This window comes from Gavia stellata, chromosome 2 (genome assembly GCF_030936135.1).
Source record: "Gavia stellata isolate bGavSte3 chromosome 2, bGavSte3.hap2, whole genome shotgun sequence".
NCBI classification, from domain to species: Eukaryota; Metazoa; Chordata; class Aves; order Gaviiformes; family Gaviidae; genus Gavia; species Gavia stellata.
In genome coordinates, this window is record NC_082595.1 from 113,399,105 (window position 1) to 113,418,497 (window position 19,393).

A 19,393-nucleotide genomic window follows, 5' to 3' on the forward strand; every position below is an offset into this window, starting at 1 on the left:
GGTCAGATTTATTCTTTTTGTGTTGCATTGAAGGCGCCTGCTGCTTCAGCTTTGCTGGATTGTGTTTTTTCTGTGCCTTTATGTGGATTTCCAGGATGTGTCAGGGGACATATCTTATAGTCATCCAGGTCTTCATTTACGCATTTTAGTATTGGTATGGCAGTTGTGTATGCCTACTCCTTTTGGGGTTCTTTGATTGAGGCATGTGGAACATTAGCATTTTTAGAAGGCTCTTTCATGCCAGTTCTTGAAAGATCACTTGAATACAAACTTAGCAAGTATTTTACATCTACAGGATGAAATGCTTAGCATTCTCCCTAATTGCTGAAGAGTTTTTTTCAGAATTTTATGTGAAAAATTCTCTGTAGAAGCAGAGGTAGTTGACACAGGAGGAATATAGAGATGCTGTCCAGTCATGTGAAGATGGGTTAGGAAAACCAAGCCCATCTGTGGCTGAATCTGGCAAGGGATGTGAAGGGCAGCAAGCAAGGATTCTACAAGTAAACAGCAATAGGAAGGCTAAGGAAAATGTTAATTAGGGTGGGGGCCTTGGTGACAAAAGACACAAAAAAGGCCAAGGTGTTCACTGCCTTCTTTGCTTTACTGCTAAGGCTGGCCTTCAGGAATCTTGGGCTTCTGAGACCAGAGGGAAAGTCTGGAGCAATGAAGACTTTACCCTTGGTGGAGGAGGTTCAGGTTAGGAAATGCTTAAAACAAGATTGGACATACCTAAGTCCACGGGGCCTGACGAGATGCACACCGGAGCATCTGTCCATATGAGGAGAGGCTGAGAGAGCTGAAACAACTGAAACTGTTTGGCCTGGAGAGGAGAAGGCTCAGGGGGATCATTTCAACATGTATAAATACCTGATGGGAGAGAATGAAGATGAGGGAGCCAGTCTGTTCTCTGTAGAGCCCACTGACAGGACAAGAGGCAATGGGCACAAATTGAAATACATTAAGTTCCATCTAACACAAGAATACCCTTTTCTTACTGTGAGGGTAGTCAAACCCTGGAACAGGTTGCCCAGAGAGGTTGTAGAATCTTCCTCCCTGGAGATACTCAAAACCAAACTGCACACGGTCCTGGACGACCTGTTCTAGCTGACTGTGCTTGAGCAGGGGAGTTGAGCTATATTCTCAAGAGGCCCCTTCCAACCTAGACAATTTTGTGATTTTTAGGCCTTGAGGCATGTGGGCTGAGTAGTGTTTTCACTCTAGCTTCCGCTTTCAGGGCATGAGCTTTTCTGTCTATTAAGTCTTCTAAGGTCATTTGCACAGCTTCACTTTGGCATGTTGTGAAACAGCGGTAATCAGAGATGTGAAGTCTGAAATTCAGGGAAGTTAAACTTGAAATACTCGAACTCGTGGACCCTAATTCCATTTTAAATGAATATGCATTTATACTGGTTCAATCCAAATTTCTGTTAAGCAGAGCTGCTCAAAACAAAATAATTTTCATAGTCATGTTTCTGAGGACTTTGTTTTTCAGTGTATGTCTTTCTTCTGAGAGTAGAAGACTCCCCCAGAATAGCTTAGTCCATAGCACTTCAGTGAATGTCTTTTCTTGTTTTTCTGACTGCATGTAATTCTTGCACTGTGATGTGAGGCTACTGCCGTTAATTAGTGCCCTGCCATTTTGGTTGTGAAAGAACTGAGCAAGAATGGCAGTCCTGCTGCCTCTTCATCTTATTGATATAAATACTGTATTGCAGTCAGATGATGCAACCCAGGCAGGGGTTTGCCCGGTCCAGACCTTCGTTCCTCTGGTCTAGAACTGAGAACTTGGTTTTGTGGCAGATTTCAAATCTCCCTACACACTTTGTTCGGAATGAAGTTGTTTGTATTATGAACTGGTCCAGATAAAGTGCTAATAAGCTCCTAAGTCCCTGCTTAAGAGCCTGCAGGCAGTCAGGATTGGCAATTACTTATCTTACAGGTCCTCTTTGTCTGATCTTGTGTCTACAGTCTTGCATTTCCTGCTCTGCCTACTCCCACCTTCCGCTTCCGCATAATGGATGTGGTCAAACATGTCAGTTTAAGACTCTGAATGTTTTTTTACTTCAACATAAAAATATCATCCACCGCTTCACAAGAAATCTGACACAGCATGATCATTTTCCCTCCCATCATTCATTTGTATGCCTTCATATTTACCTGAGCCAACAATGTGCCCTTGCCACAAAGAAGGTTAATGGTATCATGCGCTGTGATAGTCAAAATATTGCCAGCAGGTGGAGGGAGGGGATCCTTCCCCTCTGTTCAGTGCTGGTGAGGCCACCCCTGGAGTGCTGGGTTCAGCTCTGGGCTCCCCAGTACAAGAGAGACATGGGCAGACTGGAGAGAGTCCAGCGAGGGGCCACTAGGATGCTGGAGGACTGGAGCATCTCTCCTACGAGAAAAGGTTGAGGGAGCTGGCACTGCTCAGCCTGGAACAGAGAAAGCTCAGGGAGATTGAATCCATGTGTATAAATACCTGTAGGGAGGGTGCCAAGAGGATGGAGCCAGGCTCTTCTCGGTGGTGGCCAGTGCCAGGACCAGAGGCAACAGGCACAAACTGGGCCACAGGAGGGTCCCCCTGAACACCAGGAAACAGCTCCTCAGTGTGAGGGTGACACAGGCACAGTTTGTCCAGGGCGGTGATGGAGTCTCTGTCCTTGGAGCTACTCAGAAGCTGTCTGGATATGGTCCTGGGCAACCGGCTCTGGGTGCTCCTGCTTGAACAGGGGGGTTAGACAAGGTGACCTCCAGAGGTCCCTCCCAACCTGAACCATCCCATGATTTTATGATTCTGTATTAATTTCGGTGGAGAAGGATACCTCTCTCAAAGTACACAAATTTTTCTAGGATATCAGCTCTCTGTTGCAAGTACCACTGGTTCTGCTTCAGCAGTATTTTCTCTGAAGTAAAACATGGGCAATGTTTTAAGCTGAGATTAGTTAGACTACTCAGAAGCAATGTCAATGGATGAGGCAAGAATGACCATAGATGTAAGCAGCTGGGGGGCTGTTATCTGGCACTGGTAACTGTACGTAGTGAACTTTTCATATACTGAACCTCTTTGCCCCTTCATCTGATTAGATATTCAACTGTTAAAAATAATAAAATCCTCTTGCTTCGGGTCACTCAGTCACAAATAACTTCGCAAACACTGTTTACGATCCCTGATATAGATCTGCAGGGCTGTAGGATGCTTGTGTTCTGTGATAACTTAAATCTGCCACTGCTTTTCCTGTTTGACTCAGTGTTTAATCATAGAATCGTTTAGGTTGGAAAAGACCTTTAAGATCATCAAGTCCAACGGTAAACCTAACCCTGCCAAGTCTACCACTAAACCATGTCCCTAACTGCCTCATCCACACGTCTTTTAAATACCTCCAGGGATGCTGACTCAGCCACCTCCCTGGGCAGCCCGTTCCAATGCTTGACAACCCTTTCAGTGAAGAAATTTTTCCTAATATCCAGTCTAAACCTCCGCTGATGCAACTTGTGGCTGTTTCCTCTTGTCCTGTCGCTTGTCACTTGGGAGAAGAGACCAACACCCACCTCACCACAACCCCCTTTCAGGCAGTTGTAGAGAGTGATGAGGTCTCCCCTCAGCCTCCTCTTCTCCAGACTGAACAACCCCAGCTCCCTCAGCCGCTCCTCATCAGACTTGTGCTCCAGACCCCTCACCAGCTCCGTCACCCTTCTCTGGACACGCTCCAGCACCTCAATGTCCTTCTTGGAGTGAGGGGCCCAAAACTGAACACAGTATTCGAGGTGCGGCCTCACCAGTGCCGAGTACAGGGGGACAATCACCTCCCTACTCCTGCTGGGCACACTGTTGCTGAAACAAAATGGCTGTATGCGTCTTTTGGTTTCCAGTAGCTTCCTAGTTGCTTATTTTCTAGGCTTTGCCTTCCCTAATAAAAATGCAGTTGTCAGTGCACAAATGAAGCGAACTGTGAAATGTCTTGGTTTTGTACAGTCTTACACCCTTTTGCAGTAGTGAAAATCTCTTGAGTATATGAGTGCAGGAGATAATAATGTGGCCTCATACCTATCCTGGCCCTGTGGCCATCCCTTTATAGTTGCAAACAGATGGTCTTGCATTCAGTTGATTATTTTTGGGTTCCTGTGGTGCTGGTACAGTGCAGCGTAGGTAAGGTGGGTTAATTGTCCCTTGTTGCTGGATTGCATAGCAACCCTGGGACTAATTTTAAAGGTTAGTTGTTGATCCTTCTTGCTGTCATCTTTGTTTTCCTCTGCTTTCTTAAGCCTGCTGAAATCTGGAGTACAGTCCTTGTACTTGAGCACTTTACTAGAAGAGTGGAGTAATACACTCTGGCTTTGGAGAATGCTTAGGTATTGGCAAGACACAGTGGTTCGATGGCTACTTCAGGAGGAAAGGAAGGACTGTTGGGCAAACTATCTTTCCTACTTGCAAGGAGAAAGTGTTGAACGCAGAACAAATGTGGGTGCGAATTGGACACAGGACAAGAGGAAAATGTCTTCTGCAGCATGTAGTGTTTTAAAGGGCAAGTTGCTGTGTGATTGGGCATCTCTGCTAAAACCTATCAGTGGTGAGAGTTGGGAAGTATTACCACCAAGTGCGTTCTTGGCTGACACTCCTAATGACTGATGGGCGCTCTGATGAGCTGTCTCTTTACACTGGTGAGCTCTTTGCTCTTGCTTGTCCTTGAGGGTTTTAGAAGTCTAGCAAGCTCTGCATGTTCCTGTAGTAATGCTGATTATTTTTCTTTGTGCTTTGATTGTCAGATTGAGTTCACCTTGCCAAAGGCAAGTTGCTTGTCCTACCTTCTACTGTACTTCACACCTCTTCCTGTTATCTGCCCTACATGGACACCATATTTGGCTGAATCCTTTTCTAAAATTGATCTTTGCTTTGCTAATTGCCTACTAGACTGAGCAGTCATGGTGCTATGTCTTGCAGTCTGCCCCTTGCTGTTGTCTTCTCTGTGGCTGAGAAAGGCATGTTTTCTTGTTAATGTTGGTGATCTGGCTTTCCTTTTTTTGACCTTCATTGTTTGTCTTGCTTAACGTAACTGTCCTTAGCCTTCATGCATCTGATCATTCACAGACTTAAGAGTCATCACTAGATATAGTAGTGGATGGCAGGCAGCAACCATGTGCGAATCAGTCAGAAGAGCTTGTGTCAGAGGTACCTTAAAGTGTGTATACTTACCTTGTACAGTTAAGAGCTTGTTTTAAAATGTATGTTCAGGTGAAGCTCCTCTCAGGCCTCTATCTGTGCTGAGTAGCTTGCACACCAAGGTGATGGACCTACAATAGTGACTAGACCAGACAAAAAACAAAGCTTCTTGTTCCAGCTTCTAAAATACTGTCACGAGGTGTAACAGCACTTCTGTCTGCCTTGTTTAACATGCTTGCAGTGAGTTTTTCCGAGTTGACTTCAATAGCAGGTTGTGGCTGTCACAGTGATGAATGGAACAGATGCGTGTCTGGCAAGGCTGCCTCTGCTTAGGCGTACAGTGAAGAATCTGGTAGTCTTATGCTGTTGCTCTACTGTTGCATTGCTTCAGCTTTGCAGCAACAGAGCAAGGTTATGCATGTGACCTCCAGCGAAGTTGCATGTGAGCTGTGATATAAACTGCTAGAACAGGAAAAAGACTTGCCAAGCGTGGCTAATCAAAACCCAACTGCAGAGCCAGTATCTACAACAGTGACAGAAAAACACGTTGAGGAATTCCAGCGAGACTCTGCAAGTTCGGAGGCACAAGGACTGGAATATCAGAGGGGACAGGTCCCTGGATAACCTGTAACAGCAAATTCAAAACTGCCTTTCTGTGTGTCTGAGTTGGAAGTTCCCATAGACAGTGCAAGCCCAGCTCTTTCCAGTAACGCTGGTGCCATTGCAGAATGTCCACAGGATCCGGATGCAGAGAAGTGTATTATCAAGTCCTTAATTGGGTGCAGACAGCCATTATAGATAGAGGTTGGGCTAGGATTCCATTGTACTTGTCTTTCTGGTATGGGAGTGCCCATGTTACATCACAGGGTAAGGTTTCTGTTGATAGTGCCTTTTTGTGATTGATTACTGACTCTTCCTTGCTCCTAAACAGGGCCCAGGAACAAAGGACAGAATGGCTGGATAGTGAACTGGCCCTTGCCATCCAACACGTGGTAGTTAAAGACCCTGTTCTGCAAAAACTGGGACAAAGTAACAGTCCTTGTAGACAGGGAACAAACATGTTTGGGATCAGCGAGATCCTATGATTGCGGTACAACTCAGGCCTCAGAGGAGTGCCAAAATCTTAATCATAGAATTGTTTAGGTAATGGTATTGGACATGGAGGAAAAATTTGTTCTTGATCACAAACTTCAGTGTTCAGGTGGCTGATCATCTGCACCAATATTGTATTTCTGGATGTGATCAGCCTCTGGCCCATCATAGACTGTAGCTGTCCTTATACCCCTCACACCCACCAGTGGCATACTATAGATTTAGGAGAAATTATTTTTAGTTCCTGCAGGTTCTGAAAGTCATGCGTGGCAGTGTGTGTGTGTGGTTTCGTTTTTGTTTTTTTTTTTTTTAAGAAGGCAAAACCTCATTTGACTGTATTAATTTAAATTGTTTTTACAGTAGTGAATTGTTCTTTTGAGTGGAAAAGAAGAAATTACTTAGAGGGGGGAAGGGCCAGTACTGTTAAACCTGCTCTTGATTCCTTGGCCAAAACATCTACAGAAAGGAAGCAGGAAGGAGCAGTAATGATGAGGAAATGCAGCTGCCGAAAAAGACCTGATGTAACTCCTCCTCTCTTAGTAGCCACCTATAGACCAGACATACACAGTAGGCTACTTAAGGCAGATGCTGCTTGTAGAGAAAAGCAAGTTAACAGGAATTCTCCATTGTGGATGTCTTGGGAGCCTCTTTAGAAGGCCCAGCGTGAGAACCTGTTGTGCTGGACAAACCTTGGGTGATGTGCCCTGTATGCAGAGTCGGGCACTGACTGGAGGTATGGTGACAGTGTAGAAGCTGAAAAAGTGCTGCCCCACTGCAGGGGTTTGGAGCCCCTCAGGCACTGACCTCATTAATGTTGAGGCTTTTAATAGAAATGTGGGGAATGTGTGATGCTGAGGTAGGTCAGGCTATCCTCCAGAAACACAGGAAGACGTTAGATGCCTGGACAAATTCCATTTGTAAGTAACTCAGTAGTGCAAAATACAAAGCTGCACAAAAGTCTATAGCTTATCATTTGGGAACTGAGGAGGATCTGGTGTCTACTAGCTGCTCAAAGGAAGAATTTGGCCCACTTGCCTGGTGTGTGACGTTAAGATCCATTGAGGCAGAGTGCCCAGTAGAGAGAATTGGTGTGATTGTGCATGGCCCTGGCCAGAGCTCATCTAAAGCAGTCGGTGTAACTAGGAAAACGCAGAGCAGGTCTTAAGAGGACGACAAAGAAGTTAGCTTACTTTGCTTAGTGCTGTGAAGCTGAGAGGACCTGCTGGTGTCTGTAAAGAGGTAAGCACTAGGAATGAAGTAATCTTACTGGACTCTCAAGATAAGAGCTAGCACAAGAACAAAAAAGCAGTAAACTACTCATGAACAGTTGGTTGGGAGAGTAGATGCTGGACACTAGAACAAGCTCCGTTTCCAATGCTTGAATAAGATAATATGATTTGGTATGTGCCACACAGCAAGGTTGAGCTGAATTATCAAGGAAGATCCGTCTTGTCTCACTAGAGCCCAAAGAACATCTCTCCTCTGAGCCTGGGAACTAGTTTAGTCTCATTCAACTGGGAATCCTCTTTGATATGTCCTGTCCTAATCCAGGAACACCTGGAAAAATACAAGCTGTTTGGCATGCCCCGTGCAAGTCCACATTGTAGTAGTACAGACCAGGACCAATTGCATTTGTCCAGGAGGTTGACAAAGTGGGACATGGGTCTGGGACTGTGGGACCAGGCACGTTCAAGGGGGGAAGTAGAGCTTCAGGTGGGATGGTGACTCCGTGCTCCCTGCATACCTCAGTGTTCCTCCCTGGTGGAGCCAGCTACTTAGTTTTGGAGAGCTGTTCGCAGGCTGTCCCGAAGGCTTATCTTTTACGGGGGGTCCATACTTGTGTTCTGCTTGTTGTTCCTGTGTCTGGGAGTTATTCCCTCCCCATAGCTCTGAGTGGTTTGTGGTTGTTGCTGTGGATGTGCTGGCTGCTTGGAGGCCTCTGCTGTCAGGGTGGTTGTCCCTCTTCATTCAGCACCTGTGCTTGACTTTTGAGGCACTTTGGCACCAGTGCCCTGCTGATACGTGGAAGAGTTGCCTTGTAGGTCTATCTGTCTCCTAGAGCCCTGAGGTGGTGACTAACTGCAGTGATCTTGGCATCTCTGGCTGTTCCTAGGGCTTCTGTTATAGTTGAGGTGCTTGTGACAAATGCTATAGATCTGATTTAAGTTAGGTGCTTTCAGGACTCGCGCTTCAACTGGGAGTCTTTCCCAGCTTGTCTTCCCATTCAGCAGAAGCTGTGGTCTCCAGGTTTGCTCTTGTAATGCCAAGCTGCCTTAGCTGATCTGCAGCCAAGGAAACAATGGAGAAATATATCAGGGCAGGTAACCTGAAATAAGGGATTGATGAAGGGCCAACTTAATTCCACTGTGCTGCCTCTTTGGGCACCAGAGGGCCCTGGAGTTGCGTGTGTTCCCTAGGATCTAGTCGGGGATGGGCTACGGTTTCCTGTATCCTAAGCATTCATAGAATCATAGAATCGTTTAGGTTGGAAAAGACCTTTAAGATCATCAAGTCCAACTGTTAACCTAACACTGCTAAGCCCACCGCTAAACCATCCCCCTAAGTGCCTCATCCACACGTCTTTTAAATTCCTCCAGGGATGCTCACTCAACCACCTCCCTGGGCAGCCTGTTCCAATGTCTGACAACTTTATGACTTTCTTCTAGTGGCACCGGACACAATTAACAACCACGTGAAGACCTGTCGTGAGGAGCAGAAGAACCTGCACTTCTTTGCCCCGGAATACGGAGGTACGGTGTGGCTGCAGCTGCAAGCCTGGTTTTGTTGGCCTTACTAATGCTTCCAAGCTGTTCTGCATCTTGTTTTCAGCTATAAGCTCATGACAGACGTTGTGTTAACAGTTTTGATTTATTTGCCTGCTTAAATGCCCCAACTTCTCTGTCTTTTGATACCAGAGGAGGGAGAGAAGGCTGCAGGATTATCATAGCCTGATACAGAGGTGGTCCTGCTGGTACTGCTGAATGCAGGGATGGCGTGGTAACAGCATTATTTCTGTGTTACAGAAGTTGCCAACGTCACCACTGCTGTGGACATTTACTCCTTCGGGATGTGTGCACTGGAGGTGAGTGTGGAACACTTTGGCTATGGGACAGAGAGAGAATGAATTTCAGGGAAGGAGATGGCTCTGTGGAGATGCTGTGGTTAAGGGCGGATTAGCTTGGTAACAAGTGCATTTTGTTCTCTGAGCCAAATGCACTTTGCCTTGGAGGGATCCCTATCGAGGCTCCCCCAAATGCCTTACTAAGAAGTCAATAGCTCAGTAATGTGTAGTTCTCTCTGAAATTCTTAATGTGTAATTCATTACTCTGTGGGTCTTGGCCAGTTCTGAAGTCTGACCCACTGGCTGATGGGAACAGTCACTAGTACAAACAGTACTTAATGTACATGGAGAACAAAACACCTCTTCTGGGGAGTACCTGTTCTTCCTGTGGTATCTGGAGGAGAGCACAGATGTAGTCCATAACTTTTCTGGGCCAGCCTGTCCCCACCTCATACAGGTTCTGGTTGCAGTCAAGCGTCAGTCTGACCTACCTGATCTTAGCAGCTTAGTGGTTTCTCTGCCCTTGCGATAAGTAGGCCCAAGTCTAGGAAATGGGAGTTGTTCGTAGGAGTATTTTCTGGGAAGAATTGTCAGAAAGAGCTGACACAAAGAATTCTGAACCTATGCTGCACATCCCATAAGTGAAGCAGGAAGAGAACTGTGAAAACGCACAACTTTCAGGAAGCAAAACTTGAGTTGAATCTTAAGATGTTCTCTGGAATCTTTTGCCAGCCTTTTCTAGCTAGGAATTTGTGTATGTGTTGGCTGGAGCCAGTTCTGGATGGTGGTGTGTGCTTGCTTTTCTGCCTGTAATACAGAGCTATTCATACAGCCAAGAGGGATGCTGTCAGATTCTGGCAGTGATCCAGTTACTGCTTCATTAGAAGAGGGGAATTATCGAGCAGAAGTACAGGCCAATGGATCATGAGATTCAAAATGGAGATACTTACTGTCTAAAGGTGATGCTGGCATAGTTTTCAGGTTTCCCTGGCAATCTGTTAGGGTGCTAGAAAGAAGCTATCATAATGAGGCAGTCATTCTCTCTCTGCCTCCACAAACTGTAACCTTAAACAGCACCAAACAATTTGTTTGTTATGATCTCATGCTTGGCAGTGGTCTCCTTGAGCTCTGTTCAATGTAGTCAGTAATTCTCTGTGAAGCTTGATGCGCTGCTTTGTGTTTGCAGATGGCGGTGTTGGAAATACAGGGTAATGGAGAGTCGTCTTATGTACCCCAGGAGGCCATTAACAGTGCCATCCAGCTGCTGGAGGACCCCTTGCAGAGGGTGAGTGAGGAGGGATCAGCGCCCTTGCAGATGTGTTGGCATTGCACATGGTCTCATGCAATTTTTGTCTTTCAGGAGTTCATTCAGAAGTGTCTAGAACAGGACCCTGGCAAACGTCCTACTGCCCGGGAGCTCCTTTTTCATCAGGCGTTGTTTGAGGTGCCATCACTAAAGCTACTGGCTGCTCACTGTATCGTTGGACATCAGCGTGAGTATGGAGTCCCAGGGTACCACATCTCACGTTCTGCAGAGCTTCGCTAAGTTGTCAGTACAGCTGGCAACCTGGAAACCAAGACCTTCATGCCGCTCTTAACAGGCGGGGACCAGGGCCTTGTGAAACAGAGCTGTGGTCACTGCAGAGCCTGGAGGACGATGGTGCCCTGCCTGCTCTGAGTTGCACGGGAGATTAACAGCCTAAAGCCTCTGGGTTTTTTATTGCTTTTCTTAGGTTGGAAAGGAATTGCAGTTGTTCAGGTCTAACTTTTTTCTTTTTTAAATAGATATGATTCCTGAAAACGCTTTAGAAGAAATGACCAAAAACCTTGACATGAGTGCAGTGTTGGCAGAGATTAATCATGCGGACAGGGAAGGAGTCAAGATGATGTGAGTACCCCATGGTGTGCTTGGAGGGGGCTGACCAGGTGCACGTGGAATAGGTGCCAGGGCACTGGGGTGAGCACCGAAAGATCTGCCTGGGACTCTTCCTTTCAAGTGAATGTTGATATTCACCACTAACTGGGAAACAAAAGGGAACTGATGGTGCTGTTGGTGAAGGAGCATTCACTCTCTGTCTCGGCACAAAAAATTCTGTGGAGGGTAACTCCTGGGTGGAGGAAGACCTTGCACCCCTGTTCTGTGAACAGATTCCATACAGCTGAGATGCGAATTGTTCCCCAGATGGAGGGGTGGGAAATTAACACACTGTAGTTAGTACAGTCCTTAGCAAAACCTAGCTGAACAGTTTGGGGAAGTGACTTGGACCATCCACAGGCTTACCAAATGGAGTCCAACATGTTGGAGAAATGGTTCCTCAGTGTTTTCTTAACGGCAGCTCATTCTACAATATGCAAAGGGAAGCGCTCTTTCGGGCAGCTATCAGTAACACACAGCACCCACTTAAGCTATAGAGGTGGCTCCCTAAGTAAGTGACCGTAATATGTACGGAGTGAGTAGAGTGCCAAAAAGTCATGTTAAATTTTGGATAATGAAACCTCAGCTGGTTGAGGGGTTTGCTGAAAAGACTAAGATGTGGATACTGTATTTCCAGAGAAGACCAGGGTGCTTCCAGGGTAGCCCAGCATTCTGGGATGATCAGGCTACTGAACAAAAGTAATCAAGGTGACAAGGAAAAAAAGCACTGTTCATTTGAGAAGGTCTTTGAGCCATGTAGACCTTTCTAAAAACTGACATTCTGATCTTCATAGCACTAATAAATAATAGTATGGAATTCCCTTTGGAATATTTTTTGTTAATTAAAGGTTCAAGATGGAGGACAAAGAGTGAATAGCCAGAGCTCTGCAAGAGAGATTCTTTACATATATTGGACTTCAGTCTGCAGAGGATTGGCTATCTGGCATCTGCCAGCTTGGGACTTGCCTTTTGGTAGTGCAGTACCTCAGAGGTGCTGGAAAAGGAAAAAGAAAGCATAGTAATGACTTGAAGTGTCAGAGGGCATAATTTCCAGGTGATTCATCAGTGTGCCACGCAAACAGAGCTGCTAGAAAAAATTGTAAATTTTTGCTGAAAACTACTACTGTACTAGAGGATGGGAAAATAACAGAGGTTGTGTGTGTTGAAAAGGGCTGGAGAGTGGTCTGGGGAACTGAGGCAGATGTGCAGCCTACACCAGATCTGATGGAACAGCAAAGCACTTGGGGGGGATCACGGCAGGATTCGAGCAGCTTGCAGTCTCTGGCTGATCTCTGAAATTCTTCAAAGCAGTCTTAAGATAGTGGTATGGAGAAGACTGGCAGTTCAAAGTTTTTGTTGTAACCAATCTAAAAGAAGCTGTGGCCAAGTGGACACTAAAAAGCTGACTTGACTAAGGTGATGAGGAAAGTGTTTTACTGGGGAATTAGTAAAGTAGGAGAACCTGTGTCTCCTTGTTAGTCAGAACCAGAAAGAAATGAGGTATTTGCTGTGGACTATTCTGGTGTCGCTAACTCCCTGTGCCGTGCAAAAGACAATAACAGCTTGCTTTAGAGATAACTGTTTCTCTGTCTGAGAAGGCTGTGAAGAAACACCACAGGAAATGACCATTTCCAGCTTGTTCAAAACACACTGCTGTGCAGCTATAGACGAGAGCAAATATGATTACCAGGGTGCTTAATAACGGGAGAGAAGTTTACGGTAGTTGAGTGAAATGTCTGAAGACGTTACCTGTACAATGTACATGTACGAAGTGGCAACCTTTGTGAACAGTCCTGGAGCAGATCGAGGAGCTGCCTTCACCAAGGGGCTGGAAATCATTGTCCCCACATGGAGGAACTGTATGTTCTTGAGGGTGAGAAAGGGGAAGAGCAGTAGACATATGACAAGTTATGGCACAAAGGGGAGGGATTGTCAGTGCTTACTATCCTCCATCAGCCCCCAGCAAGGAAGACGTTCAATGGAATTAGAGGCTGGGGAATTAAAAATGAATTGGTAGGAAGACTTCCTCTGGGACGCCACATTAAGAAGCCACCAAGCTGAACAAGCAATCTGGGAAAGAAATTAGAGAACAAAAGTATCCCAAACTCCAGTGAGAAATATTTGGGCAGGGCATTAAATCCTGACGTGTAGTTTCTAGTTTCTGGTCTGGAGTGATATGACTGGTCATACCGTGCCATCGGCTGCTGCAGAGGTTCTTGCCTTTGCAGTGCTGAGTGCCCCTGCTCTTCTGGAGATGGGACGCAGGCTTCGTGGGTCTGGTGGGACGCAGGCTTCGTGGGGCTGGTATAAGAGATGTCTTTGAAAAACCTTGCTAGGAACTTGGTGTTACTGGGCTAGCTTCCAAATAATTGTTTGCATTGGACAACACTCTTCAGGGGGGTGATACCTGTTCTGCCATAATTAAAATGTTGCCTCATCCTTAGCTTCTATGAATACTTGCTCCCTGTACAGGAAGATTGGACTCTGTCTCGCCTTTGGCTGACTGCCTCTGTCCATACTCGTCCTGCCCACTGACACAGCCATAGTCTAGGACATGGAGATTTGAAATTGCATCCGAACAGACTTGAGTGGATGGTTCTGCTAGATGACTTCTCACCTCTACTTTTTTTTCCTCCCCCCAGCTTCTCACAATCTCCGGCATTGGAACTGGACAAGTTCCTGGAGGATGTAAGGTAAGAGGGTTTTCTTAAAGGGCAACTTTAACTGTGTGTAAGACTGGAAAAATTGAGGAGAGGCATAACCTCACACCCTGCTCCTTTCTTGTAGGAATGGTATCTACCCACTCACAGCTTTTGGGATGCCACGACCCCAGCAGCCCCAGCAAGTAGTGGTGAAGTCTCCCATTGCTCCACCGTCAGTGAAAACCCCAACTCCAGAGCCTGCTGAGGTGGAGACCCGCAAGGTGAGAGATGGGAGCTCCATTCCTCCCCTCCCCAGGCAGCTGTGCTGTGTAGCAGCAGTCAGTCACGGGGTGTCTCTGCTCCTGTTTCAGGTGGTGCTGATGCAGTGCAACATTGAGTCAGTAGAGGAGGGAGTGAAGCACCATGTATGTTCCCATCTTCTGGCTGAGCATGCTGTGTGGGGGTGTACCAGGGCAGCTGTGCAGAGCGTGTGGCTCCAGCATGCTGATGTGCTGCTGGTGCCTGGTGTGACCCTCTGCTGCCACAGCTGCCATCTTTGGGGCCCAAAGTCAGATCCAGGTCCATGCCTGTGGCTGACCTGGCAGGTAGTAAATGTTTTTGGCCCACCCCCAGATTCAGGCTTCCTCTGCAGGATGGTGCTGCTGGCTGTGGTTTGGAAGGGAACTGGATGTGGTGGTTCTGTTAGACTCCTGTGGGGCTCTGGAGGGGGGTGGTTCCTATCCTGGTGGGGATTTCTGGGGATGTTCCTGGCTGTCCCTCATGAGAACTTCTCTACTCTGCAGTTAACACTGCTGCTGAAACTGGAAGACAAGTTGAATCGACACTTGAGTTGTGACCTGCAGCCCAGTAAGTACCTTTCCTCCCGCGCTCTGGTGCACTGGGGCCAGCAGTGCACTCATACCTGGGTCTTACGCCCGTCCCTGTGTTGCAGATGACAACATCCAGGAGCTGGCAGCCGAACTGGTCCAGCTTGGATTCATCAGTGAGGTAAGCAGGCCTGGGGCTCAGGTAGGGCTATAGGTCTGCATTCCTTTCTCAAACTTAAGATGGTGTATGCCAGACCAGTCCTTTTCTGGCTGGGGAGGTAGGAGAAAAAAGACATGTCCCTGCCCACGTGCCCTGGCAGGGTTCAGCCAAGCTCTTAGCTTTGCACGGACTGGGCCTACCCCTCACTATAGCTTGTTCTTCCCAGGCTGACCAGAGCAGACTTACCTGTTTACTTGAAGAGGCGTTCAGCAAGTTCTACTACACCCGGAACGGAGCCCTGACGGCAGTGACTGTGTCATCTTAGCACCCCTCGGCTCCCAGGCGGCCAGTGTGGCTTTGTTGCCTGTGACCCCTCTGTGTCTGTCCATCACTGTAGGGCATCAGCAAGACCCCAGCTGCAGTGCTTGGAAGCTCATCCTGCATGTGCCGTGGCTGGGCTCAGCGACAATCCTCCCTGCCCGCCTATTAAAGGGGACTTTGCGCATCAGTATTATTTCCAGCCCTGTTTTTGTTGGGATTTTGCCAGGTGGTGCCGGGGAGCCGGGTCCTGGCTTGGGGTGTTCTGTAGCCCCATTCATGTGCATGGAGTTTGTTCTGTTTGAATTGTACAAAGTGTCTTTTGCACAGCACAGAAATGGTTTTTTCTTTTTTCTTCTTTTTTTTTTTTTTTTTTAATTTAAAAGGTAAGCAGGGGGGAGCCCCTAAGCCCTGCCCCCTCTCTGCACCCCCCTCTGCAGCTGCCTCTGGCACCAGTCACTACCCTCTCCCCCGGGCAGAGGGAGCCGGGGGTGGCCGGGCTCCCGCAGCACCTGCCTGGCGCTTTGCCTGCCTCTTCTGCTCCCCTCTGGCTGCACTTTGTTTACTGGTTTTGCACAGCCGCTCAGCCCTGCGCTTCGGCGCGCACTGGAGGCGCAGGGCTGCGGTCTGTGCTGACTCTGGGCTGTGGCCCCTGCAGCCTTCCCGCCCCCCCCGTGCTGCCCCCCCTTCCCGTGCACCGCGGGCCGCCGGGGGGGGCTGCAGCGGCCGCGGGGCCCGTGGGCAGCGCTGGGCCCTGTCCCCGCGGCCCCGTCCCTCCCGTCGCGGGGTGCTTGGCGGGGCTGGGCGTGGCGCCGCCCGTGCATCTCATTTCTATCATTTCCTATTTTTAATAAAACTGTTTTGTAAATACGCGACTGCTGCCTCTTTCCGGGCTCGGGCGCGGGGGGGGGCCGGCCCGGCCCTGCCCTGTCCTGCCCCGGGGCGGTGCCGGCGGCGGGCGGCTCTCCCGGCGGCGGCGGCCATGGGCGGCAGGCGCGGGGGGCCGGGGGCGCTGGCGGAGCCGCGGCGGCTGATGCGCGCAGGGCTGTGGCTGATCGTGCTGGGCCACGGCAGCCTGCTGCTGGGCGCCATCGTGCACGGCTCCGTCCTGCGGCACGTGGCCGGCCCCAGCCGCGCCATCACCCCCGAGTACGCGGTGGCCAACGTGGTGTCCGTGGGCTCCGGGCTGCTGGTGAGAGCCGCGGGGCCGGGCGGCGGGAGGGGGGGAGCCGGCCCTGCCCGAGGCGCGTGTCGAGCGCGGCTCTCTCCCCGCAGAGCATCGCCGTGGGCATCGCCGCCATCCTGGTGTCGCGCAACCTGTCCCGGGCAGCGCTGGTGAGTGCGGGGCCGCGGGGTCAGCAGCCGAGCGGGGCCGGGGGCATCGGCGCGGCCCGGCCCCCACCGGCAGCCGCTCCCCTGGACCTTGTCCCCGTTGGCTCCTTCCGCCTCGGCGGCTCGCGGGCTCGTGCGTGTCGCCTGCTGCCCCGGCCCAGCCCTGCCGGCCGCGGCGGGAGGCGGGGGGGGGGTACCGGGCCCCGGCGCGCGGCGGAAGCGCTTCACGCGGCGGGTGAAGGCGCAGCCGAGGTCGGGCGTCCCTCGGGGGGCTTACGCAGGGGGGTCTGCATGAGGCAAGGCTGCTGCTGCGGGGGACCTCGGCTCTCGGGGGGGCTGGGGCTGTGCTGGGGCTCCCCGGGGGCAGGAGCCTGTGCGAGGGGCCGCCCGTGGCTCTGGGCTCGCGGGGGGGGCGAAGGATGTGAAAGGTGCAAAAGCCTCATCCGAGTGCGGGGCCGAGCCATGCTGGAAGGGCAAGAGGTTGCATGTGCTTGCTCGGTGCAGACCTCGGTGGAGTTCCCAGCACCCCCATTGCCCTACAGAGCGGGTGCGTGGCGCTGCGGTGTGTCTGGCCCCCTGCAGTGGCAGTGCCCAGCCCTGCCGTTTGCCCCCTGCTCTGGCCACCCCACTCTCATGTGTTCTCCTTGCTGCCTGCAGCACTGGACCCTACTGAGCGTGTCCCTGTTGAACTGCCTCCTGTCCACAGCATGCAGCGTGGGCCTGGCACTGGCCATTGCCCTCACCATTCACAGCCGGGGCGGGCACCTCGTCAGGGGCTGCAACAGCTCTGCACTGCCTGCTGACGCCCGTGCAGCCATAGCGACCAACGACTGTCCTTTCAACACCACACGCATCTATGTGAGTCTGCAGGACCACCCCCCAATCCCTCCCATTCTTCCTCTTTTTCCCACTGCTTCCTCTCTTCCTTTTTCTTCTTTCTCACTCCCTCTCAATCCCTCTCTCTCCCTCTTTTCCTCTCCCTCTCCCTCCCTCTCCCTTTTTTTCTCTCTCCCCCCCCCCCCCCCCTTCTCTCCCCCCTTGCCTGCACAGTCTCTCTGCTCAGCCGCGTGCCAGTGGGCTGGGTGCAGTGGACCATGCTCCCTGAGGGACCTCCAACTCTCTGCTCTGCAGGACACAGCCCTGGCGCTCTGGTTCCCCTCCATGGTGCTGGTGGCTGCAGAAGCTGTGCTGTCTGGCAGGTGCTGTTTGGTGGCCCTGATCTTCCGGGGCATTGGGCCCTGTGTACACAGCTACAGCAAAGAACAGGTACGCTCCATCAATCCGGACGGGTCTCCCTGCCTCTGCCCCATCACTGCAGCCTTTTTGCTGCATTTTGAAGGTGTTGGGTTCTGCTGGGCCCTTGTGCCCATACAAGCAGGCTGTGCAGCAATGGGAGGGGGAATGTCAAATTTGAACCTCTTCTAGCCAGCCTTGGTGACAGACTGGCACCCTTTCGTCTTGGGTAGTTACAGAGGGACCCTCCTCATCATCCCTCTGATAGCCAAGTCTGTTCTTTCCTGGCTGTCCTGAGCAAATGCTGGCCCCCCCAACCTGGCCCAGCCCTTCACACATCCCTGCAACCCTCCACCTCTTTTTTTTTTTTTCTTTTCCTCTCTAGCTGTCCAGGCCAAGTACGGTGAAGGAGGAGCCACCACGTGAGATGCAGCAACTCCTGGCGGGGCTGGCTGAGTCTTGCACCTAGCTGGAGAGGTGAGTGCAGTGCACGGGCTATGCTAGGGGGACTGGAGGGGGCAGGCTGTGCTGTCAAGAGGGACCCTGCCCACACCAGCCCCTTGAAACGTCTCTTTCGAAGCGTATGCTACAAATACTGGCCAGAGGTGTCGGCATACGCCTGGCCCTGCAGCACAGTCCTGCACTCATGCGTGCTCTTTCACTCCCAGGTGGTGCTGTAGGAGTGCTGCCATCCGGCGAGGTGAAGCTGCACCTGCCCCGTGCTCCTGCCCCAGGTGTAGGTGTGGGTAGGGTGGGCTGCAGGGGGGCAGGGGTGTGCCCCCCCCCCCCAGCCCCCCCCCCACCTGGGACAAACCCTGTGGGTTCCAGACACAAGCTGCCCAGGGTCAACAGGCAGCCTTTGCCCAGCAGGTGCCACAGGCCCCGGATGCTCTTCCCTTCTCTCCCCACACAGCACAGCCCTTCCTGGCCCACTAAAGGCTCCAACGGTCTTCTGCATGCAGCGGTGGGGGCAGGCGGAGGTGCTGGGGCCTGGCAACAGCCAGGACTGGCCCGGGTCCTGGTGACGCTGCTGCAGAGCAGGCAGGGTCAGCTTGCTGTGCCTGTGCTCGGGCAGGGTAAGGAGTGGAAGGTGAAGAACCCCTTTGTTGTGAGCCTCTGTTGTTTCCCTGAGTAAATAAACTTTTAATTTTCACACTGGCTGCTCTAAGTGGCTCCCCAGGGTAGATGCCACCCGGGAGCTCGGCCCACTGATGGGAGGACAGTGCAGCTGGTGTGCAAGCCCATCTCCATGCTTGCCCTCCACCCGGCACAGGGATGTAGGCAGATACATGGTCCCAGTGTGAGAGTCACCCAGTAGGGTGGAGGGTACATGTTTCACATAGCTAGGTTGAGGCCAAGAGAGAAACGTGTATGGGGTTACAGCCCTGTGCCGTGGGAGCTACATGTGTTCCTGGGCTCAACATCCCTTGACAAACAGGAGCACAGCAGGGTTGAGAGACGTGTTTATTGGGGGTGGAAATGGAGGGTGCTGAAGACCAGGACTGAAAGCTGCCACAGCCCAGCTCACTGGAAAGAGAAGCTGGTGCTTGGAAGTCCCCCACACCACTGGCTGAGGAATTTGAGCACATCTTGGCATGCAGGGCTGTGGGACGTCTGCAGAATGAAAGAGACCTCACCCTCTGCTCAAGGGCACCCCC

General features: G+C 50.6%; 3 protein-coding genes across 6 annotated transcripts in view; 2 read left to right on the top strand and 1 right to left on the bottom strand.

Annotated features, from left to right (window-relative positions):
- The window catches only part of NRBP1 (nuclear receptor binding protein 1), a 43,013-nt gene extending 27,510 nt beyond the window's left edge, over positions 1 to 15,503 (top strand). For 2 of the 3 annotated variants that reach the window (XM_059831178.1, XM_059831170.1), the window contains 11 exons: positions 8,914 to 8,997; positions 9,271 to 9,329; positions 10,495 to 10,593; positions 10,669 to 10,801; positions 11,094 to 11,196; positions 13,866 to 13,916; positions 14,011 to 14,146; positions 14,237 to 14,290; positions 14,669 to 14,732; positions 14,818 to 14,873; positions 15,079 to 15,503. In XM_059831178.1, the coding sequence (XP_059687161.1) occupies positions 8,914 to 8,997; positions 9,271 to 9,329; positions 10,495 to 10,593; positions 10,669 to 10,801; positions 11,094 to 11,196; positions 13,866 to 13,916; positions 14,011 to 14,146; positions 14,237 to 14,290; positions 14,669 to 14,732; positions 14,818 to 14,873; positions 15,079 to 15,177 (938 nt within the window). In that variant the 3' untranslated portion in view covers positions 15,178 to 15,503. The remainder of the gene's footprint in view (positions 1 to 8,913; positions 8,998 to 9,270; positions 9,330 to 10,494; positions 10,594 to 10,668; positions 10,802 to 11,093; positions 11,197 to 13,865; positions 13,917 to 14,010; positions 14,147 to 14,236; positions 14,291 to 14,668; positions 14,733 to 14,817; positions 14,874 to 15,078) is intronic. The other variant, XM_059831186.1, reaches the window with a different exon arrangement.
- A 649-nt stretch (positions 15,504 to 16,152) lies between these two features.
- On the top strand, positions 16,153 to 18,204 carry KRTCAP3 (keratinocyte associated protein 3). The gene is made up of 5 exons (XM_059832198.1): positions 16,153 to 16,362; positions 16,446 to 16,505; positions 17,160 to 17,360; positions 17,634 to 17,768; positions 18,121 to 18,204. Exons 1-5 carry the CDS (start codon positions 16,153 to 16,155, stop codon positions 18,202 to 18,204), a joined length of 690 nt encoding a protein of 229 aa, XP_059688181.1.
- A 1,039-nt stretch (positions 18,205 to 19,243) lies between these two features.
- The window catches only part of IFT172 (intraflagellar transport 172), a 41,252-nt gene continuing 41,102 nt past the window's right edge, over positions 19,244 to 19,393 (bottom strand). For both annotated transcript variants that reach the window (XM_059831334.1, XM_059831326.1), the window contains exon 48: positions 19,244 to 19,349. In XM_059831334.1, coding sequence (XP_059687317.1) covers positions 19,260 to 19,349 — 90 coding nt within the window. In that variant the 3' untranslated portion in view covers positions 19,244 to 19,259. The remainder of the gene's footprint in view (positions 19,350 to 19,393) is intronic.